At 43.5% G+C, this 24516-nt stretch overlaps 1 protein-coding gene across 3 annotated transcripts in view; it reads right to left on the bottom strand.

Moving 5' to 3' along the window:
- The window catches only part of UGDH (UDP-glucose 6-dehydrogenase), a 92572-nt gene that overhangs the window by 3444 nt on the left and 64612 nt on the right, over positions 1-24516 (bottom strand). Inside the window, exons 1-11 of one of the 3 annotated variants that reach the window (XM_014522535.2) lie at positions 23168-23213; positions 22125-22293; positions 18382-18483; positions 15972-16172; positions 15669-15866; positions 15231-15378; positions 9615-9709; positions 5482-5612; positions 4230-4363; positions 1835-1926; positions 1642-1752 (exon numbers count right to left, since the gene is read on the bottom strand). In XM_014522535.2, the coding sequence (XP_014378021.1) occupies positions 1642-1752; positions 1835-1926; positions 4230-4363; positions 5482-5612; positions 9615-9709; positions 15231-15378; positions 15669-15866; positions 15972-16172; positions 18382-18483; positions 22125-22286 (1374 nt within the window). In that variant the 5' untranslated portion in view covers positions 22287-22293; positions 23168-23213. Of the gene's footprint in view, positions 1-1641; positions 1753-1834; positions 1927-4229; positions 4364-5481; positions 5613-9614; positions 9710-15230; positions 15379-15668; positions 15867-15971; positions 16173-18381; positions 18484-22124; positions 22294-23167; positions 23214-24516 lie in introns of those variants that run through there. The other 2 variants (XM_025210676.1, XM_025210677.1) reach the window with 2 other exon arrangements.

Raw genomic sequence — 24516 nt, 5'->3', positions numbered from 1 at the left:
GCTGGACATGGGACGGCCAGGGTGAGGGTGTATTTATACCCAGCATCAGTGTTGATCTAATAAAGGATCACCTTGAGAGGCTGGACACTTTCAAGTCAACTAGTCCTGACAGATTACACCCTAGGGTACTCAAGGAGCTGGCAGGTGTCATAGCCCAACCATTAGCTAAAATATTCGAAAAAAACAACTCATGGCGCTCAGGTGAAGTACCTGAAGACTGGAAGAAGGCCAATGTGGTACCCAACTTCAAGAAAGGGCGGAAAGTAGATCCCGGGAATTACAGAACAATCAGTTTGACCTCAATCTCTGGTAAGATTCTGGAGAAAATTATCAGAGACCTTTCTTGATAAGCTGGCTGATGGCAACATCCTGAGGGACAGCCAGCATGGGTTTGTTGCAGGTAGGTCTTGCCCGACCAATTTCATCTTTTTCTATGACCAGGTGACATATTGCCTGGACAAGTGAGAAGATTGACATCATATACCTGGACTTTAACAAAGCCTTTGATCTGGTGTCCCATGATTACCTCATGGAAAAATTGGCCAACTGTGGCCTCGGCTACACCACAGTCCAATAGCTGGGAAACCGGCTCCGAGGTCGGACCCAGAGAGTAGTAGTTTATGGAAGTGAATCATTATGGCGCTCCGTGACCAGCGGTGTCCCCCAAGGCTCTGTCCTTGGACCGGTTCTCTTTAGCATCTTCATCAACGATGTGGATATTGGTGTTAGAAATGGACTGGCCAAGTTTGCTGATGACACTAAACTCTGGGGCATAGATAGCATCCACACCTGAGGATAGGCCAGTGATCCAGGCTGACTTGGATAAACTTAGTAAGTGGGCGGACACAAACCTGATGACGTTCAATACTGAAAAATGTAAGGTACTCCAGCTCGGGGGGAAACCACAGCATACTTACAGACTCAGCAGTGCTTCGCTTCCTAGCACCACTGCTGAAAGAGACTTGCGGGTCATGATTGACCACAAGATGAACATGAGCCACCAATGCGATGTCACAGCTAGTAAAGCAAACAAAATCCTGGCTTGCATCTATAGATGCTTCTCAAGTAAATCTCAAGATGTCATCCTCCTGCTGTACTCAGCCTTGGTGAGGCCACAGCTGGAGTACTACATCCAATTCTGGGCTCCACAATTCAAGAAGGATCTCAAGAAGCTTGAGAGAATCCAGGAGGAGAGCCACACACATGATCAGACAGCAAGAGAATAGGCCTTATGAAGAGAGGCTGAGAACCATGGGGCTCTTCAGTCCGGAAAAGTGCAGGCTCAGGGGGGAGCTGGTAGCTGCTTATCGATACATAAGGGGTGTACATCAGGATCTGGGAGGATCTCTGTTCATCAGAGCACCCCAAGGAAAAACAAGGATCAATACTCAAGCTCCTACAAGACATAAGAAAAAATTTCTTTATGGTCTAAGCCCCCAAGACCTGGAATAGACTCCCTCCAGAAGTGGTGCAGGCACCTATTCTGGACTCATTCAAGAAACAGTTGTATGCTTATTTTGCTGGGATCCTTTGACCCTAGCTGACCTTCCTGCCCCTGGGGCAGGGGGCTGGTCTTGATGATCTTCAAGGTCCCTTCCAGTCCTAACGTTTATGAAATTTAAGAAAAAAATTGCTCATTACCTGGAAGCCAATGACTTGTAGCTCATTATGAAGATCATCAAGAACTCTTCTGCCATCAAAGATGAAAGATGGCTTCAGCATCTTTTTGTGAATGCGCTCATAATTCAGCTCCTGTAGAGGCACCACAGATACTCTGTGAAAGTGTCAGATTTCCCCCCCACCTTACATTTTACTTTAAAGCTTGCAGTTTTACCTTGAACATGTCCCACTCAGTGCAGATCACAATGGCATGAGCTCCATCACAGGCTTCATATGGATCTTTACTAACAGTGACCAACCGAGACACTGTAAACAAGGAAGAAAATGAGGCATTATACTTCATGGCAGCATTCTACTGCCTTCTCTCCTATGTAATAGTTTCCTTACCAGCCCCATTACATAGGAGAGAAGGCAGTAGACTGCTGCCATAATACCTAAAGTTATCACTCAAGAAGCTATCTACTAAAGAATTGGAGGTCATTGTCCAATACGCACACTGATCCCAACCTGGGAAAGAAAAACAGTTATAAAATAACATGAAGTGGTCAAAACAGGTGCATAAGTGCTTTTAAAATTGCTCAAACATTTGATGGCATAAATCATGGAGCTCTGGTAGCTTGGAGAGTTCACTTCACACACCAGGGGCCATTTTCATGCCTTCATTACCCCAAGCAGCTTCTTCTAACCTACCCTCCCATCCCTTTTTATTTCAAGGATTCCCTGTACCTCTCTTCCTCCCCATACATCTCAATCCTTCCTCTACCAAATGCTACATGTTGTGTATCCCCCACCACCCTCTCCTATTGCAAACTTTGATGCTATCCCATCGTTCCCATTTCTTCTCCATTATTAGGGGTTATGTATAACCCCATTCCACCACTTCTTAGGGGGTCAGGGTATCAGCATTTTAGACTACTGAGAGAATGGGCAGAGTCGATAGGGGAGCAGGATTGCTGGAAGCTGTTAATCATTGCTCTAGCTCAGTGCAGTTGACAGACAACACTTTTGGCAGATGTGCCACAAATTAACCCTGCAGTGGCTCAAGTTCCACTCTGATCCCTTCTCCTGCCCAGTCTGCTACTCTGCTTTCTGTTTCCTGCTCCATCTGCCATTGTGCAGCCTGCCACCTCCACAATATGCTGCATTTGTTACATACAGGCTGCCCATGCCACTTGTGGCACGTGTGCGATAGGCTGGCCTCTTCTGCTCTAGAGGTACCTTACAAACCTAGATAAAGCTTCTGGATCTGCCAGTCAGATGCCAAGGACTCTCTGAACACCCCATTTCCCCTCTTGTTTTTCATCAGACTCAGGTGCAATTGGTCTGTTGTACAAGATGCCCCAAAATATTGGAATTGATCAGATTTGGCAAACTCGCTATGTTACAAATGCAACATGTACAATACGAGTGCTTCACAGCATGGCTGTATAAATAACATATCAGCAAGCCTCTCCTAGTGTGAGCATAAATTAGGCCAGCAAGACTGCATAAAGCTTATTCCAGCACTCTGCTACCTCCTTGCACAAAATAAGTAAAATTGGACTTCTGCCAGTGCAGAGGTACACCTATGGGTACATTATGGGTTTTGTTGGCACAGCTATGCTGGAAACAAAAACTACATCTCATCATGTTTCTGGCTGCCTACCTATGCTAGAAGACATGTAGGGTAGGCCTGATCAAGCTAATACCAGAGCAAGTACAAGACCTCACACTTCACCTGGCTAATGAAAGCTGACATAGAAAGTTGCTGGTGGTGGTTGTATTATGAATCTTTATTTTATAAATGTATTTGTCTCCTATACCTCAAATAAAAGTAATTTAAAAATATAAATAAGCCTAAAAATATATCCTAGGAAACAACCATTGTAGCACTGTAGATTCTATAATGTAACACCCCCCCCACAGCTATTAAGTCAAGTTATTGACATTTACTATGCCTCTCTTTAGCCAGTTCAAGGGAACTGTAGCAAAATCTTTCCTGGGCAGGATTATCCAGACTAAATAGATACCATGTAAAAGAAGTTGATAGCATAACAGTCTCTTATCCCAAGATCCTTTTCCTTCTTTTTGATTAAGAGGGTGAGGAAGCAAGACAGAAGTCTGCACAGCTTTAAAATATAATCTTTTGGCAAATGACAATGAACAGATTGGCACAGAAATATGCAAGCACTTTAGCAACTATGAGGAGTGGTTAATTTAAAAAAAAAAAAAAAAATCTTAACACTATTTTAAAGGAAGTCAGTTCTCTGCTTTGTTGAGTTAAACCAGAACATACCATGGGGCAGCTAAAACCAATTTCTAGGGATATTTATAGACGTGGTGCATATGCGTCCCCACACTGAAAAGTGGCAGAAAGGGCACTTTAAAGCTCATTTGAGCTTCAGTTAAAAAGCACCCCTGCCACCATTTTTCAGCGTAGGGATGCCGATGCATGTGATACTGGAGTCTGCTGGAGCATGGTCATTACTCTAATCAAGTCTGCTCCAACGCGCAGTAATTACAGAGCATTGGAACAGCCTCGCTGCAAGTCTATACGTGCCCTAAAAATATCAGATTAATCCCGGTAACATCCACGAAGCAAGAAGTTACGAAAAGCAAAATTCTCTTACCTTGGTCATCTTCCGAGACGCCTGGATGCGAGAGATCCAGGATGATTTGTTCCCTTGGCACTTTAGGATCATATATATGGAGTTTTGCTCCTTCATCCATTAGATACTTGCTGATGTAGATACTGGAAGACTCCCTAAAGGAAATAAATGAACCAATTAATGAGCCTTACAAATGTTTGGGTTTATTTTGGACAAAGGCATCTACAAACACTTTCAGTTGTACGCTGTTAGAGCTTTTGAACGGGTTTTGCATTGATCACCACATAGCAGCAAAAAAGCAATGTTAGAGAAGTGTGGTTTCAAAAGTTAAAAAAACAACAAACAAAAAACACCAACATTAGTTTCTAGTTGTCAAACAAAAAAATCCCCATTACAGAGTTTAAAGGATACATTTGTAAGACAAACCTTAAACACTGTTTACATCATATTTAGACTGTACCAAGAACACAGTTTAGTTAAGTTGTGTGAACAAGGCCAAGCTGTGCTAGATAGTCACAGATTGCAAGACCTGTTTGATCATGCAGGACTCTTCTGCCGAGTCACAAACAGATGCTAAAATCTCAGGATTATGTATTAGAATAATTATCGATAGTTCATACCAGTAAGGACACCCACTTGGCTCTAAGCAAGCACTAAATGCAATGGGAATGCCTCTTACATTAAAAGGGAATTGGTTGAGGAATTTCATAGACATTAGGGCTGGAAGGGACCTCAGAAGATCGAGTCCAGCCCCCTGCCCCAGGCCACAGGAAATCAGCAAGGGTCATAGGATCCCAGCAAGATAAACATCCAAATTTATCTTGGAGGCATGGATGATCCTGACTATAGCTGGAGAGCCATGGAAGTGGTCAAGCCTCTTATGGAAATTAATGCTGAGGTGTAGGCTATGTTAAATGTTTCCAGCTAGTGGGGCAGAGAAAGTATCTGCATGTTTTATATTAGATCGTTTGCTTTCACTCAGTTCAGTGGGTTTTCTGTCAACATAAGTACAGTACTTGTGGGTCTTCACCATTGTATTATCCGTGTTCTAGACATATCTGCATAGCTTTCTAAAAATCTGCTTTAAATAAAAAACAAAACAATTTGGCCTCAGGCATTTAACCCAGAATAAACTAGTTCAGATAACAGGTAATTTATTTGTTGTCCTTTTCCATTCATACAATTGAAATAATTGTTTAGCAACTGTTTTTGCAATGTCGATAGAGCCAATGATAGGTACGTACTGTTAACAAAGACTGATGCATCTCATTACCTTGTGTCTCCCGTGTCTTTTTTAAATGCAAATCCTAAAATAGCAATCTTCTTGTCAGTGACAGTGTTAAACAAACTGTCAATGATATGGGAAGCAAATCGTCGTCTCTGATAGTCATTCATGTCTATTACCTGGAATTAGGCAAGAGCTGGTGGTAGTAAAGTTAAAATTACTTTTGACTGAAGAAATTTACCATTTCCAATAAATACTAGAGGCTAATAAATATTCAAGGGTAGGAGTAGGGTGTATTTACCAAGACTCTCTGCTCCAGATTAGGGGCAAGTTAAAGCCAAACTAAACAGGAATACAGGTTTTAATATTAACACATTAAAAAGGAATATTTTTACTAAGTAACTTACTAGTAACTGAAGGACCAATCCACCTAATTTACTACAGGAGCCAAGAAAAAAAAAAAGTTTTCATCTGAACTATATACAAACAGTGGGCTTCCCCTCCTCCCACAACTGATTTTGTATTCAAAGAAACTACCAAGAGGCAGATTCTGTCCTCATGGGCAAAAGTTCCACTGAAGATGTTAAAAAAAAAAAAAAAGGTACAAACTTCTTCGCTTAACTTTAAATGCTACTCTGTAGCTGTTATGCATCTAGTCTTTTATGATCTAGGTTCCCCCTAGATCATAATGTTCTTCTATTTAATTTTTTTTTAAACGCGGTCTTGTTTTGTTATCCCTTCAAATATTTCCTTAAAACAAAATAGATAGAAACATAAAAAGTACCTAAAGTATTAAATAAGCCTCTTTGGAGCAGTATAGTTTTGGAAACTTAGAAAATCAAGGGCATCTCACCCCCAGATGAGAGTAAGCTGTATACTTTGCTCTGTACATACATAGTACATCTAGTTGATGCTAAAAGTATCTGAGAGTTATGTCAGTTTCATGAATTCTGAAATACATGTCAGTACACAGAGACTGGCTTGAGTTCCAATGCTAACAACATACTTTACATAAAAAGTGGGTCTGAGAAAGGCTTTGAAGACTTAACTAGGTAACAGTCTACATGCTTGTTGCACAACTGCCTTCACTCCTCCCCATCATACATTTTGTCATTTGGTCCCTTAAAAAGTATGGGGATTCATTCAGGATTGCTTGCCTCCAATTATAAAGAAAGAAGAACAAGCTCTCTCAGAGTCTGTGATCAGAGTTCAGCAAGGATCAAATAAAGCAGGCAATTAATACATCCAACCATAAACTTGAACAGGGTCTTATTTCAACAAGAAAAAGTCACAGATCTGGAGCAGTGTGAACAGGGGTGTCTGATTTACTTCAGGTATAAACTGTGCAGAAAATAGATGTCATCAGCAACCTAATGTAACTTGTACTGATTTGAGTTTTGGTGAATGAACCAAGTCATTGATTATATTTCATACATTAAAGGAGAGAGAAAAAAAAAGAGTCAAAAAGATCTGGGGAAAAATGTATTTACAGACAGAAGTGGCCTTGAGTAGTAAGGATTTTAAGGTTCTTTTATAGACTTCACTATTTTTCTCAGATTCCAAAACCTTGTCTATGCACAAACTTGTACTGGTTTAATAAAATCACCTATGCAACCACCTACGCAAACACTTAATCCGATTTAAAAATCAGCTTAATTTGGTTATATCAAACTGGTTAAGAAGAGATTTAAGGTAAATCAATATACAACACACCTTTATCCCAGTATATCTGCACTGGATTTAACAATATCTTTTTCTAAACAAAGATATTTGAACTATACAACTCACTGTGCAATCAGACCTCTAAACCAAAATAGGACTACAAGCTGCTTTTAACTAACACCTTCAACTTGCAGTAATTCAGCTCTCCAAGCTTCTCTATTTTTTTTTTTTTTTTTTTTTATGTGGGGTGGGGTGTGCAAAGGGAAGGGAAAAAGATGTTTTTAGCTTTTCAGGTTGTCAAGGGACTCGAACCATAATTTGATTAGCTTCTTGCACTCAGAGCCAGAGAAGCTGAAATATCAAGTGTAAAATTTATCCCTTTCATCTCAACAGGATGTTAGATTGAATAAAAATATTCACCATTATTCATCATATTAAAATCATTCTGCTAATCCGATTAGCTCCTGCAGTTCCATGTACTCAGGCTAAAGACAAAACAATGCCTTCATTACAGAGGACATTGCACAGCAACAAGACTGAGTTTTGATGATGCAGAAAAATAATCCCTGTGCACCCAGCTACTATTAATAACAAAAGTGAAGACTCAGTAAAGTAATAGGGGTGGGGGAGAGAAGGAAGGTGGAGGCAGGACACTGGGCACTTGCCAATTTACAGGGGACACCAGAATACACCCACTGCTTCACAAGTCCTTAACACAGCAAGCCCTGTGCCCAGTACCATAGAATCCTAGACAATTAGGTTTAGAAGGGACCTCAGGAGGTGACCTAGTCCACCCCCCTGCTCAAAACAAGACCATCCCCAACTAGATCCCAGCCAAGGCTTTTTAAGATCTGGCTAGAAAAGCCTTCACAACCTCTCCAGGTAACCTGTTCCAGTGCTTTACTACCCTCCTAAGGAGAAAGTTATTTTTAATATCTAACCTAAATTTCCCTTGCTGCAGAGCTTAAGATCATTGCTCCTTGTTCTGTCAGCTGCCACCACTGAGAACAGTCTAGCTCCATCCAATTTCAAACCACCCTCCAGGTAGTGAAAGGTTGCTTTTAAACCACCACACCCCAGTCTTCTCTTCCCCAGAGTAAATAAAATCAATTCCTTCAGCCTCTCCTCATAAATCATGTGCCCCAGCCTCCATCCAGTAGCGTATGGACGAAGGGGTCAAGCAGAATGATGCCATGGGAGGCACAACTCCTTGCCTTACAGTGGGGGTAAAGAGGGGGCAAATAAGACAGCAGAGGTAGCCTCGGGAAGCCCATGCCACAGGGCTGTTGTAGCTGAATGCCACACACCAGGAGTAGCCCTGCAACTTGTTTCCTGGGGGCTGCACTTGGTGCTTTGTTCACTCACCCCTCCAGGTACGCTACTGGGCAAAAAGTTGCCTTCCATGGCAAAAATCCTGGGAGGGGTAGAAGAATGGCACTCTGCTTGACCCCTTGCCCCTCTCCCCCCACCCACACTCCATATACTACTGGGCACAGGGCTGCCTCACTTCCGTCTTGGCTTCACTTGCTGTAGCAAAGATACCTGGGGGGCATTCTGCCCCCCTCAACAGCTGGTATGTTGGTTTTCTCTAGCAACATTGTCAATTATTTGTAAGTGCATTAAAATAATTGGCCCTTATAACTCCTGGTCTAGGCACCCCCGATCATACTGTGGTTAAGAACAAGCATGGGACTAGCAAGGCAGAAGTTGCAGTCTCAGATCTGCAACACAGATTTCCTGTGTAAACCTGGGAAAGGCACTCAAACACCTCAAGCCTTGGACTTGACCAAGTACAAGTCTACAATTTAAAAGAAAAATGTGTTCCATATCCTTAATTCCTTTTAACAAGGACAGTTCCTTGGGTACCTGCAATTCAGCCTTCTGGGCATGCCCAGAGCTACCTCAGACTAAGCAGCTAAGTACCTAGCTTCCACTTATGCTTAATCATGAATAGAAGCCAAGCAGAGCAGTGCTTCAATTCTAAGAGGGACAACAGGGACTGTAGCACACCTGCTAAAAAGGTTGGCCCATTCAATCATAGCCTTATGGGTAGGGCTCTCTCCTGGGAGGCAGGAGATATGGGTCTGAATCCCCTCAGATTGAGCATCTAAAACCCAACCCTCCAAGTTCCTGGGCAGATGTTCGTTATATATGAAAGCAGGCACCATCTCAGATTTAAGTGGGCATAATTCTTGATCTAGCAATCTAGCAAAACCTACATTTTAGGCATCTGGTTATTGCAACTCTTAACTTGTAGACCACACATGACTTTTATTTGATCTGGCTCTTAATTCCTCTGTGCCTCAATATAAAGCAGAGATACTAATTCCTGTTCCCCCTATATCACCTTTATAGTTTAGTGTATATTTCATTTTTAACTCCAATTGAAACTGAAAGATAAATGATTGCTTGCTACAGATCAGAGCAGAAAGTTCCATCCTGAAGAAATAACATTTAAATTATAGAAGGGGCAATGATACAGCCCGAATGGTCAGCCTTTACATTCTATTAATTCATACCTGTTGCCAATAACGAGCTACTTCAGGTAAGTTCAATGCCTCACAAAGATAAACTAAATTCAGGACATCCTTCTGAAAACAGCTACCACCAAATCCTGAAAGAAAGAACATGATTATTTACTGCATCAGTAAAGGATCACTCTACTAACCAACACTGTTTCCAACAGTTTCCAGCCAAGTTGTCATGAAAAGGTTTTCCAGGAACCTCCTACCATTCCCTTAATGAGTTAAGCTTCTAAGCATCTTCCAAAACCTTAATGAAGTCAATAGAAGTTTTCCCCATCACCCTGGACAGAAGAAAGAGAGCGCTCTAAAAGACCACTACGGAGGCCAGATTTAAAAGACAGAGCTCAAGATGGTTGTCGTCATAGACAGAAACCAAGAAAAGAATACAGTAGTTGATTAAGGGCCATGAGATAATGAGCGACATGATCCTAAACCTCCCGACTCCCCAAAGCATGGCAGGTCTTTGTGCTGTGGGTGCTGCATTATTCTAATGAATGTTAATCTGAAGAGAAATAGGTAGCAAATTCAGTGTAATGCAAAAAGCAAAAGTTTGGCAAAATAAAAAATTTAAAATATAGTATTCTCTTTACTGTGCAAACTGTAGCTCTCTGGATAGGGTTTAGTCTCCTCCCCAGAAACTTAACTAATGGACAGTCTTTGAGAAGTTTTTGCCGAAGTCTGTCTAATCGAGATCAGTCCTGTCCAAACAAAACTGTAGAATACCCACAAAGATAAGTTTCCCCATCATATTTCATTCTCCAGTACTAAAAACTGAACTACAGAACTCACTGAGCGAGAGGGAGGATATTTTATCTTGACCTGAAAACTACCCCTCAGCCAGCCACTAGGGCATACTCTAGAGTAGTTATTTTAAAATTGGGGTCTGCAGTGTTCTGCTAAGGATTAAGTTTTGATAATGGCAGTGGAGTTTCTGATCAGTCAGTGCATGACAAGTAGTGGTGACGCCACATATTAATATCAGTGAACATAGGATCATTGGAAAGGAGGGCTGGAAGGGACCTCAAGAGATCCTTCTAGTTTAGCCCCCTGCTCAAAAGAGGATCACCTCTGACTAAGCTATCCCAGCCAAATGCCTGTCCAACCTGCTCTTGAAAATTTATAGGAATGCAGATTCCATGACTTCTCTAGGTAGCTTGTTCCAGTGCTTGACCACCCCCCCAGAAAATTCTTCCTGATCTCCAATCTAAAATTTCTCTGCTGCAGCTGGAGTCCATTATTTCTAGTTCTGCCCCCTTTGACCACAGAGAAAAAGCCATCTGCATCCTCCTCATAATTGTCCTTCATGCATTTGAAGACTGTTGTTAAATGCCCTCCTCAGTCCTCTTTTCTAGTTTAAATAACCCTAGATTTTTCAGACTTTTGAGGAAAGTCCTGCATTCCAGACCCCTTACTTTTGTTACTCTGCTGGATTCTCTCCAAATCTGTCTACATTTTTCTTGAAGTCTGGAGCCCAAACCTGGACAGTACTCTAGATGAGGTCTCACAGAGTGGAATAATTACTTCCCTTGACTTGCAAGAGACATGCCTGTTACTCCAACCTGGTATGTTGCAAAAAAGCTCAACAACAGCACACTTATCTTGTATTCATCTTATGGTCCACTACAGTCCCCAGGTCTTTCTATGCGGTACTGTAGTCTAGCCAGTCATTCCCCAGTCAGTATTTGGGCGTGCAATTACTACATCTCAAGTGTAGGATTTTGCACTTCTCCTTGTTCAATCTCACCTGATTGATTACAGACCATTCCTCCAGTCTATCCAAGTCATTCTGTATCCCAATCCTACCCTTCAGAGTATCTGTAACTCCATCCAACTTGGTGTCATCTGCAAATTTGCTCAGCATGCACTTGATCCCATCATCCAGATCATTAATGGAGTTTAATTAAACAATACCAGACCCAAGAGAGACTTCCAAGGAACCCATGCAGATGCATCGGGGGTGGGGATAAAGGCAGAAATATTTTGCAAGTACAGAGATATGTGACGAAAAAGAAAAGAAGTTTGAAAGCCACTGCTCCGGGAGTGACGAAGCTAAAACCCTTTTTTTAATCCTAATAGGCTCTCAATGTCCTTGACCTAGACCATGTCCATCTGAAGTGAATCCAAAACAAAAACAAAACTTATTTCTTTACCTCCTTGGGGGAAGAAAACTACAGATTCCACCACCCCCCTCCCCCACAATGTTCCACAGTAGGTCTTTTACTTTGAACAATTATTGCAGAATACCAGTGCATGTCTAAATATTACCAGTTGAGCTATTATGCTGATTACACAAAGGTATGGCAGATGGTCACCTCCAGAGCCAGGGCTACTCGTGCTACCTCAGTGTTAGCTCCCCAGGTACACCTGGGGAACAGGTACGATGCCCTGGCAGCTGTGAAGGAGGTAGGAGAGGATGTCTCCAAGGGAACCAATGCCACTCCAAGCATGGCACAGGCCAAGAGCTACTGGAACACCAAAAGGAAAAGATGCCGGGTCCTTGTCATCGGTGATTCCATCCTGAGAGGAACAGAGGGGCCCCATCCATCACTCTGACCCTGTGACACATAAGGTTTGTTGCCTGTCTGGAGTTCGGATTCAGGCCATCACGGAGACGATCCCGGACCTCATCCAACCCTCTGATCATTACCCCGTGGTCCTCATCCACATGGAAACGAATGACGTGGTCAGGGGCAACCCGGACTGCATTATGAGACACTACAAGGCTCTAGGGGCAAAGCTCAAGGAGACATGGGCACAGGTGGTTTCTTCTTCTCTCCTTCCAGTGAGCAGACATGGATGGTGCCACAAAACATGCATCAGCGAGGTCAATCGGCGGCTTCAGAGCCGGTGTTACCAGGCGGGCCTTGGGTTCTTGGACCATGACCCACATTTTTGCACAGAAGACATGCTCAGACGGGACAGGCTTCATCTCTCCCCAAAAGGTAAACGTGTTTTTTTCCCTTCCAGGCTGGCTGATCTCATACGGCGAGCTTTAAAAACTAGGTTTGCCAGGGGACAGGGATGCAGAGTAACATGAGGACACTTCGCCATTAAGGTGATGCACACAGGTAGCACCCAGGTAAGTGACAGGGGCCAGGGCAGACTTAGGAGCAAGGGGGCAGCACAGGCACCTACAGGAGGCCTCAAATGCCTCTACACAAATGCTCGAAGCATGGGGAATAAGCAGAAGGAACTCGCCCTCCTGCTAGCTAGCAAAAACCCAGACCTAGCGGGGCTCACAGAGACCTGGTGGCATTCTACCCAAGACTGGGCAGTGGGAATCGAGGGCTACAGGCTGTACAGGCGAGAGACCAGAGGCGGGGGGGTGGCGCGGGTTTGCGCTTGCCCTGAAGTCCTCGACTTCAGGAGGGTCGACTTCTGTAAACTAAGAAGGTTAGTAGGTGAGGCATTGGGGTTTTGGAGCTTCAAAGAGATGGGAGCCCAAGATGGGTGGTTGCTCCTCAAGCAGATGATCCTCCAAGCTCAAAGGGAATAAGTCCCAATGCGGACCAAGGGGGGCCAGGAACGCTAAGAAGCCCCCATGGCTCGGCAAAGGCATCCAGGGATGCCCGAGGGCAAAAAGGGAGGCATACAAACAGCAGAAGCAAGGGGCTATCACCAAGGAGGTTTTCATCTCCATTGCTCAGGACTGCAGGTAGGCTTTTAGGAAGGCCAAGGCAGAGATGGAGCTAGGGCTAGTGACCAGAATTAGAGATAATAAAAAGTCCTTTTTCAAATATATAGGAAGTAAAAAGGCACCTGGTAATGTGGGGCCCCTACAGGATACGTTTGGCAATCTGGTGATTGCGGTAAATGAAAAAGCTGTCCTCTTTAACGAATTCTTTGCCTCCATATTCCTGAACAGGGACTTGGACATCTCCCCCACCAGAATTGCGGATGGACCCAGGGAGGCACCACCATGCCTAGGATCAGGGACAACCTAGTTAGGGAACTTTTGGAGGGGCTGGACGTGTTTAAATCAGCAGGTCCAGATGCTCTTCCCCCAAAGGTGCTGAGGGAATTGGTGGGGGTCATAGCAGGGCCCCTGGCATGGCTCTATGAGCACTCGTGGGGCACTGGCCAGATATCAGAGGGTTGGAAAAGGGCCAATGTGGTCCCCATTTACAAGAAGGGGAGAAAGGAGGACCCTGGCAATTACAGGCCAGTCAGTCTTACCTTGGTCCTTGGAAAGACCTTTGAGAAAATTATCAAGGAGCACATCTGCAAGGGCCCAGCAGGGGAGGTAATGCTCAGGGGCAACCAACACGGGTTCACTGAGGGCAGGTCCTGCCTGACTAACCTGGTTTCTTTTTATGATCAGGTCAAAGTCCCTGGACAAGGGTGTCGGGGTGGATGTAGTCTTTCTGGACTTTAAGAAGGCCTTTGGCACTGTTTCCCACCACATTTTCTTAAACCCCCCCCCCAAAAAAAAAACAAACAAACAAACAAAAAAACCCCAAACTTGGTGACTGCAGCATTAAAGCCTACACAGTCAGATGAGTGGCAAGTTGGCTAGGTGGTCATACCCAGAGAGTGGTGGTGGTGGTGGACAGTTCATTTTCGACCTGGAGGGATGTTGGTAGTGGAGTCCCCCAGGGCTCGGTCCTGGGGCCTGTACTGTTCAACATCTTTATCAGCGATCTGGATGTGGGTGTGGAATGAACGCTGTCCAAATTCACTGATGACACCAAGATGTGGGGCAAGGTGGGCACGCTGGAGGGGAGGGACAGAATCCAGCTAGATCTAGACCAATTACAGAGGTGGGCAGATGAGAATAGGATGGAATTCAATGCAGACAGGTGCAGGGTACTGCATCTAGGGAGAAGGAACCAGCAACACACCTACAGGCTGGGGAACACCCTTCTTGTCAACACAGTGGCAGAAATGGATCTTGGAGTCATTGTTGACTCCAGGATGAACACGAGCTGCCAATGTGAGGAACCAGTCAGTAAGACTAACCGCACCTTAACGTGCATCTACAGATGCATGACAGACAGGTCCAGGGAGGTGATCCTTCCCCTCTATGCTGCACTGGTCAGGCCACAGTTGGAGTACTGCATCCAGTTCTGGGCACCGCACTTCAAGAGAGACGTGGCTAGCATTGAGAGGGTCCAGAGGAGGGCCACTCGCATGGTCAAGGGGCAGTGGGTCAGGTCCTATGAAGGGAGGCTAAAAGGGCCTGAACCTATTCAGCCTCCACAAGAGAAGGCTGAGGGGAGATCTGGTTAAAAACCCCCCCGGGGGGGGGGGGGGGGGGGCCCAGCAAGAATTGGGGGACGCTCTGTTCCCCCGGGCACCACCCGGGGTTACTAGGAATAACAGACACAAATTGTGAGAGAAAAGGTTCAAGCTGGACATCAGGAGACAGTTCTTTACAGTTAGGGTTGCCAGGCTCTGAAATGGGTTCCCAAGTGAGGTGGTATTCTCTCCTACCTTGGGGGTTTTCAAGAAGAGGCTGGACAGATATTTGGCTGGGGTGATATGACCCTGGCACCCGTTCCTGCCTGGGGCAGGGAGTCGGACCTGATGATCTGTTCAGATCCCTTCCGACCCTAAGTGCTATAATACTAGAGGTTTAAAAAAGGAAAGGAAGATATTTTCCCCACTTACCAACACTGGCCTTCAGAAACTTATTTCCAATCCTTTGGTCCATTCCAATGGCTCTTGCTACTTCTTCAACATCTGCTCCTGTAGCTTCACACAAAGCACTGATTGAGTTAATGCTGCTGATTCTCTGGGCAAGAAAAGCATTAGCTGCCTGTAAATAAAGAAGATGTACTGAACCTTTCATTGGCCTACAGACAAGAGAAAGGACTAGTTTAGCGTCTCTAATATTTGTTAATTAGATGTTACCACCTTTTCACATGTGTACGCATGCACATATACATGTAATCAATTCCTTTTTGGGTAATCTTCTGATACATAAAGACTCCGTGACTTGTAAGCAAAACAGACACCAGGAGATATTTTAATGTTTAACTAGTGTTTTGGATTCCTTATATTATAAATGTTGATATTTTGTGTTTGACTATTCTGAGTGACACTAACTAGTTTAGAAAGCTCTGATGACCACGTGTTGGTTGTGATGATTTTCTCCTTGGGCACCCAATTCTCATATACAGCACATAGAGCATGGACTGCTTTCTGCCCTTCTTCAGTCTCATCTCCACCAATCAGCACTCTGTCTGGATTCTTGAGGTCCCGGATAGCTGTTCCTTCTGCTAGGAATTCTGGGTTGGACAATACCTGCAAAGAGAAAAAAAAAAAATCCAGTTCCAAGTAAAACACAACAGACATACAGAATGGATGAAAACTAAAATCAGTCCACAAGTTCTAGCCTTGTATTTTTACCTGCAAATTCAAATTTGGTTTTGTATTGGCATCAAATATCCGACGAATACTCTCTGCTGCACGTACTGGGACCGTGCTTTTCTCAGTGACAATTTTATAACCATTTGAGTGCTGTACAATCCGTCTAGCACATGCTTCAATGTACTTCAGGTCAGCTGCCCGACCTTTTCCCATTCCATAAGTCTTTGTTGGAGTATTAACCTAGATAGAAATAGATGGGAAAGGGGGGGCGGGGGGGGGAGAAAAAAAAAAAAACAAATAACAACCAGAAGAATAAATTCTTAAGACCCGTGAACTCCTGAATAAATGGGATTGCTTCCCAAAAGTAAGCAAACTTCTGTTTCACCGATTCATCCAGTAACCATACACCAGATCAGGCCTGCCAACTACTCATTGGGACTTCTCACTGAGCTATATTCAAACAGAGTGTGCACAAGAGCCATTCACAGTAGCTTTACAGGCTTCTATGGAGCCAAATCTTTATGTGAGAGATAGAACTACCCCCCCCTCCCCAACCATCCATAAATAACCATCTCTAGTCTCCTCTCCATTTCAGGTTCTAAGAAATGGAAAGAGTTATATCCCCTTTATTTGCATGATTATTCTGATATTAGTTACCAGGGAGGTTATCACCTAAAAAGTAGAAGGTAAGTGCAGACCAGTCAGAGCTCCTGAAAATTGTTGTGTACAAGTAGGGTTAAAATAAAGTCAATCTAAGGCATGTACCACTATAGTGGGTCCTTTTCATTACAAATTGAAAGCAACAACAAAATTAAAAATAAGCAGCTGAAGTGTTAGAACCTGCTGGCAGTCTATGGGTTGAATTAATGGCTATCATCCAATAATTGGTCCAGTAGCTGTACAGCATTAATATTAGAATTTACTGATTCACGCACAAAACTCTACAAGAGAAGAAAGAAAAGCCGTCTGCATACAGCTGTACTATCAAAAAGATCATCTGAACAAACCAATTATTGGTCTGAACCCTATCTGAATTAATTACGCAGCCTTATTAGGTGTAGTGTTCAACACATGATCTTCCAACATGTAGTTGTTCACAGAGCTGTCTCCCTAACAAATGTCAAAACCTGAAACATTAAGAACTCCAGGATACTATCACAGCTAAAATCCCGACACTTCCTCCACTCCACTGGATTTTAGAAGTACCAAATAAAAATCAAGGATCTGTACATATGGCAGGTATTATAATAGGCCTAATCCTACAATGTGATCTGCTAATGCAGACTCATTCTTGCTTAAGTCTTGTCAGCCTTAGCAGAACACTGAACTGTGAAGACACTACTAACAAAACTCATTCCAAGACTGAGGCATCACTGAGTGAATTGTCAAATACTGCATTTACTCATATCCAAAACAGAGGTATCCCCTTATCCATTCAACATGGTTAAAAAAAAGCCCCCCCGCCCCACCCCTGTTTTAGATTTGAGTACAAGGGAGGAAAGGGGGCAGGAGTATCTGTAGCTTCAACTCCAAACCTCACCCTGAGCCTTTCCTCTCTCCCGATACCACCCCTGCTTACCTTATACTCACAGCTCTGGCTGGGACACTGCTCCAGCAAGTGGCAAGGAGCAAGGAATACATGATGTCTCAGACTGATGCCATGAAGCGGTGGCAGAAGCAGCTCAGGGCAAGGCTGCCACCACTACAACAGCTGCTGCAGGGGGAGGGGGGAGCAGAAAGGAGCAGGGGCAAGTGGTGGGGGAGGTGACAGATGTCACAGGCATGGGTGGCATAGGCAGGAGAGAAGGCAAGTGACAAGGGAAACAGTCAGGAGACAGGCAGCAGGGGGTACAGGCACTGCAGGGACCCCACCAGCATTGGGGGGCAGGGAAGAGCCAGTGGCAAGGTGCAGAGATCAGGCGACTCTGTTCCCTACCACTTCCTCCCCACTATCCATCCCCCTGCCACTCCTTGCCCTGCTGCAGCAGTGTGGGGTGGGGACAAATTTAAAAAGTCAACCTTCCAAAAATTAATGTCTAGGCATAAAAAAAATTAAGAGAACGTCTAACTTTTCCATGTCTAGACTCTAATTATTGAGGAGGCGGTCATCTTAAATTTAAAGTGGCCCTAGATTCCAGTAAATATTATGCATGTTATATAAGCGTACTGAATGTCAAGCAGAGTGCATCATCTTTTACAGACAGACAAATAATAGGCAGGGGGCCCCTCAGCAGGTCCAAAAATCTTACCAACACCACAAGTCAAGCACACTTATTTCATTAAATCCTTTTAGGATCATAAAGGTCAGTGTTATTTCTCATGAAACCCCATCAGTTACTGAACCAAGGCAAAGGGTACATAGCAAAGTGAAGCTCTTCCTACCTTCCAAATTTAAGCAAAGCAATTTAGTAGTCACAACAAATATTCAAGTACAAAGAAAATCACTTACAGAAATAAATACCAGATCAGCTTCTCTAATGGCATCATCAATACCGGTGGAAAAGAAGAGATTCCGTCCTCGACAAGACTCTACTACTTCTTTTAGCCCTGGCTGGAGAAACAAAGCATTAGAGAAGGCTGGATAGGCATCTGGCTGGGGTCATCTGAACTCAGCACTCTTTCTTGCCTAGGCAGGGGGTCGGACTCGATCTGTTGAGGTCCTTTCTGACCCTAGCATCTATGAGTCTATGAAGTCAAAATAGCAGCAAAGGCTGTACCAAAAAACAGGCAAATTACCATTAGGTAAAACAAGGCTTTTTTTTTTTATAGGAGAGAAAGGGAAAGACATGTGAGGCAACTGCTTGGCTTTTGATTGAGCTGGCAGTATCTGTTGGATCAAAATTTAAAAACTCATGAATTCACAAGTTTATTTTCTGACAAAAAAAAGTCCTCTCCCATCCAAGAAACAAAGCAGAGAAATGGAAATCATCCTTTCAACCCTTTTCATCTCCCAATGGGACCATATCTGCCATCCAAAGCTCGGGCCCTGATCATGCAAGATACACCCCCCCCACCCTAATGTCATTGTTAGAAGTGATAAAACAAGACACAATCCCTTTGTAGTAGTAAAGTAAACATTTGGAGGAACTGGATCAAACTTAGATGGAACATGTTCTTCAGAAACATACTAAGTTGGAACACCTCACTCAATCCCCTCTCTCAATACAGGCAGTCCTTGACTTACAATGTTTCTAAATTGACACCCCGTTTCAACTTTTTGACATCAGTTTTGACTTTACAACGCTTAATCTGATGCGACACCACGACAGCAAACAAGTTGCTGTGTCACCCACCTCCCTGGAGAACATCTGTCCAAACTTCCTTGGACACTTTCTTTAAGAAAGTGGACGAGACTCCAGAAAAACCTGCAGCCGAGACTCCTAAGAAGAACCCAACTAAGAACCCTTCAAAAAGTCCAACCAAGGGCCCTTCAAAAAGTCCAGCAAAGTCACCTCAAAGAAGTCCCTCCAAATCAATATGACTGCCATTTACAATATAAATACATTAAATGTAGCTATATTACTCCTCTATAATTGATCGAGTACAAAATTCTGAGTTATTTTTGGTGAAAACAGGGCATTGGGCCTTGGAACCAATCTCCCATTTATAACACTGTTTGTTTCCCATGAGAAAAATCTGTTCCGAGTTGCAACGTTTCAACTTAAGACGCCGTTTTCAGGAACCAATTGTGTCATAAGTCCAAGGACTGCCTATATAAGACTACCCAGAACCCCTCTTCTAGATAAACTTGAGATTAGAATGCCCTACAAAAAAAAGTAAAAAACAACTGTCATCACCAAACGTAAGCCACTACTCTGAAAATCTCCACCTTGTAAAACCAACAAAAAAACAACTATGTATTCTCAGATTACAATAAACTATTTCACTATCAAAACAATGACAAGAGACATTTTGAGTAACTGCCAAATAAAGGTTCAGTTCGGCAGCACTATACCTAGGCAAGACTTTTTTGCCATCTCACTCTTTAATAGCTATCTAACCTAAGCAAAATTAAGAACAACCAACCAACTCACTCAGGTAGGAAATCACTATTACAAAACCAGAGTTTCAGACAAACACCACCATCAGATTATGAACATTCCAGTTGTGATTTTTCTAGGGTTTAGATATAAAGATTTGTGCTATAAAAGCCAAAGAATCAGCTTGCATCTTCCAATCTAGAAAAGGGGAAAAAAGCACAAAGTGCTGAGGGTGAAAAACTGCAACTGTCTCAAGGCAGGCAAGGTTCTTTGGGTAGATGTGGTATTTTTTTATTTGACCAACTAAATAGTTTGGGGGGGGCGGGGGGGGGAATGTTATTTGCAAGCTTTCAGGCACAAACACCTTTCATCAGGCATAGGGAGATTCTGCTGGTGTTGTGTTCTTAGTCTAATAAAAAATATCACATTTACGCAAAAAACCTTGCCTGCCTATGTCCTTAGACCAACCTGGCTACAACCAACAATCCTGCCACTGTCTGAACACATTCCTGGCAGTTTTGAAACATTCTTTGTGAGCAGTGGTCATCATGCTGAAACCAGAAGTGCTGCTTGTATACACAAAACAAGCTGTTTTAGCTTGTTCAAACAGGTTAAGTATTCATATAAAATAAAATATTTGTTCATCCCTGTTAAAATCTGCACTCAACTTTTGTTTGCTAATCTGAATGTTGTAAGCTTTATCCTTCATTAAACTTTAACCAAGTTTTGAAAACTAAGAGGCAAATGCTGTGGTCTTGATTTCTAAACAAAGGTTAACAGACTAACTTTGTCCTGTCCTTGGCATAAGCAAACAACATAGAAAACAAGCTTCTATTTTATTGGTTCAAGCATTCATTAAAAAGAAGTGTGAAGGGTTAAGTAGTCCTAAAGACATATTAGTATAAATACAAAATACTATCAGGTAGCATGAGACAGCATGGATTATTTGTGAGAGGTAAGAACTGATATTTATTTCATTATCAAAAAAAAAAAAAAGATGGGCAATTAGATCTAGAATAAGTTTTGTGTTTTTTTTTTTTATAATAGTTTTGTTATATATAAATTAAAGCATGAAAGACAGAGCTACTTTTAAGTGACCAAAATAGTGAAAAGTATCCAGCAACAAGATTAATAATTAGCATAAAATACTGATTTTTTTATTTTTTAATTTCAGGAAATAAGAGTTCTCCCACAGCATAAACAACAGTGTCAGATCTGTTCATGCAGATGTGTTTACCAAAAGACTGTAGCCTTCACACATCACAATCAGGAAGTTAAAATCTCTTAGCATATCTGAGTGCCTTGATCAGGTCAAATAGAATCCTTCTTCACAGGGAATGGATGTAATTCTAACAAAAAGACTTCCAGAAACACTAGATCCTCACAAGCTAGTAACACAGGATTAACGGGGAGTAAGGCAGCAGTATCTGAAGTCAATAACAGGACTTCTTCTAAATTCAGTACTATTCACTGTGAGTAAGTGACAGAACTGGCTCTGTGATGTTCCTAATTTCTGGGTATGCTACTAAAATCACTTATGACAACGTATATCACACACTTTTCAAACTTCCCAACCATTTAGAATAGCTTAGAAAAGGGAAGTAGTTAGTCACTACCTCCTGGATGCTGCAAGCCCACTTGCACTGGTTCTATAGTACACTTAGGCTCTGTCTTCATCAGCCAGGAACATCAGGTTATCCACATCATAACAGAATCAGGGATACAGTTGCAACACGTTTCAGATTTAGAACATTTTTAAACTTTATGGTGTGGACAGAGCCAAAAGCACCGTAGTTTGAGGACACAGGGAGACTCCACACTATTTGTAAGGTACAAGTTGTATCCGCGTGGTAACACATGGCTAACCTGATCACAATCAGGTCCCCTGGCCAGTCAAAACTGTAGAGACCCAAAAGAGCCATAACTTATGATTTACCTTACTAAGCTGCACAAGACTATCTTTACAAAAATCTTCCAGCCCCAACTGGCCAGTGGTCGTTTGAAAGCCTGGTTTATGGCATACTATTAGCATGCAGTCAGTGCAAGAACAAGGTTTCTGAAGGAAGGATGCACATAGTCCTGCCATGGTCCTAGAACACTCATTAAGAGTCAAACATGGGCTCAGCCCCACTCCCCCCATGTGAAAGGAAGCAAATTCAATATAATATGAAGAAAAAAAAAAAAAAAAAGGTTCCATTAAATACAAATTTACCTCATAAATTGGAAGCCTATCAGAGTTCCAGGCATTGATTCTAGCTTCATTGACATCCACAACTGTAACCTTTATTTTAGGGCACATCTGCGCAATGACACTACAGGTTGGCCCACCGACATAGCCAGCACCAATACAGCAGATTTTCTTGATTGCAACCATGGTTGCTCTGGAAAGGAGAGGAAGGTAAAAAGTGAGAGGCATGATAATTAACAGGTCACTCAAATAGTAAAAATAAGCTGAATGAGTCAAGAGTGTGCCCTTGTTGCAAAAAGGGCTAAAGGCATACTGGGCTGCATTAGTAGGAACATTACCAACAGATGGAGGAAAGTGATTATTTTCTATTCGGCACTTGTGAGGAGTACTGTGAGGACACATTTGAAGTACTGGGTGTGTCTACAAGTGATGCTACATCACCGTAGCAACACGCTATGGTGATATAGCATCTGGGGGCAAAACCCACAATGGCACAGCTATGTCCCCATAGCGATGCACTCCTGTTACAATGCGTCGCTACAGCAACCTAGTGCCTAAAAATAACTACATGGTGCAGCAGACTGTTACTGCACCATCTTTTAGTACTTCCAATTGGACACAGTGGACACATCTACACATGCCGCTATGGCACTGTTGTTACTGTGCCGTCTAAAAGATGGTGCAGTAACAACAGCATCATAGAGGCATGTGCAGACACACCCACTGCATCCAATTTTAAACTCCCACTACAGACAGGATGTAGACAAATTGGAGAGTCCAGTGAAGGGCAACAAGATTGGTTAGGGGTCCAGGACACATGACTTATGAGGAGAGGCTAAGGGAACTGGGCTTAGTCTTCTCTTATCCAGCCTAAATGAGGAGGGATTTAATAGACACCTTCAACTACCTGAAGGATGATGCCAAAGAGGATGGAGCTAGACTGCTCTCAGGGGTGGCAGATGACCGAAAAAGGAGCAATGGTCTCAAATTGCAGCAAGGGAAGTTTAGGTTAGATATTAGGGAGAATTTTCTCATGAGGAGGATAGTAAAGCACTGGAACAGGTTACCCAGAGAGGCTGTGGAACCTCCATGCTTGGAGATTTTCAAGACCTGGCTAGACAAAGCCTTGGCTGGGATGATGTAGTTGGGGGATGGTCTTGCTTTAAGCAAGGGGTTGGACTAGATGGCTTCCTGAGGTCTCTTCCAACCCTGATTTTCTATGAAAGACAAACAAATAAATGAACCCACTCTTTACAAAGCCACCCCAACCCACTCCCCCTGCCAACCCCTGCCCCATAAAACGTTCTCCCAGCATGCTGCCAGTTGGACAGAAACATTTCCCTATAAATAGTCTACTGAAATTAACTAGTGTGGGGACATGTTTTAAAGTTTACAGACATGGGACACACTAAATTAGCACCTTTGTAATGGGAAAAAAATACACATATCATCAGAGAAATGCTTAAGCTGGCCACTTTAACATACTGTTCATCATCTGACTTAACTGTACAAATCATCCCCATTCAAACAGAAGAACTAGAGATGCTGGCTCTTCTGAAGCGCTAACCAAATCTGTCGCTTGATAAATAATTTACAACTGAGTAGAGAGTAGTTTAAACAGCGTTAAGATCATTGCTAGCTATTCAGTAATGATTCTCAGCGTGCCTGGAAGCCCTCTGAGCACCCTCTCAGCAAGGGAGCTGGGAAGGGAAGGAAGCACTCAGCCACATCTAGGCACAGACCCTGATACCAAGATCTATTTACAGGTTTCAAGGTTTCACATCACACCAAATAGTTATCAAACCAGCCCCGCTGAGAAGTGACAAGGTTTAGTCTAAGCTGTAGGCCATGGGTCGGTAATGTTTTTGGGCAGCGCCCAAAAACCCTCAACCTCAACTTATAAAATGTCGGTGCGCGAGGGTGGAGGAGCCAGGGGGCTCAATCTCTGCTGGGCCAGTGTAGTCCTGGTCCCTACTTCGCCATTGTCCTGAGGCACGTGTGCACCAGCCGGCCAGCAACAAGCCGGACCAGGGCTCCAGAGCCCCCCGGCAGCTGCTTGCAGCCTCTGCCTGCCTTCTGCGAGCAGCCTGGACTCCAGCTGGCAGCACAGCCTGGGCTGGCTGTGGCCGCTGAGCAAAACAGCTTCACACGCCACGCTGTGGCACGTGTACCGGGGCTTGCTAGCCTCTGCTGATGGGCCTACAACACAGTAGACAGCATGCCCTGAGGAATCGCTCACACGTAGCCCTCTTTTCTTCACCAGCTCCTTTATCTGTTCCCTCGACACAGGCCTGAGCACTTTATATCACACGTGCGTTTGGACACCCCCTACATCCGGAGGGGCTGAAGCAGGCCCCTGCCACCGCTGCGGGGCAGAACCGGGCCCCTAAAACCCTTGCTCTCTGACCAGCTACCA

This window comes from Alligator sinensis, unplaced genomic scaffold, assembly GCF_000455745.1.
Source record: "Alligator sinensis unplaced genomic scaffold, ASM45574v1 scaffold246_1, whole genome shotgun sequence".
NCBI lineage: Eukaryota > Metazoa > Chordata > Crocodylia > Alligatoridae > Alligator > Alligator sinensis.
This window is presented reverse-complemented; position numbering and strand designations above follow the sequence as displayed.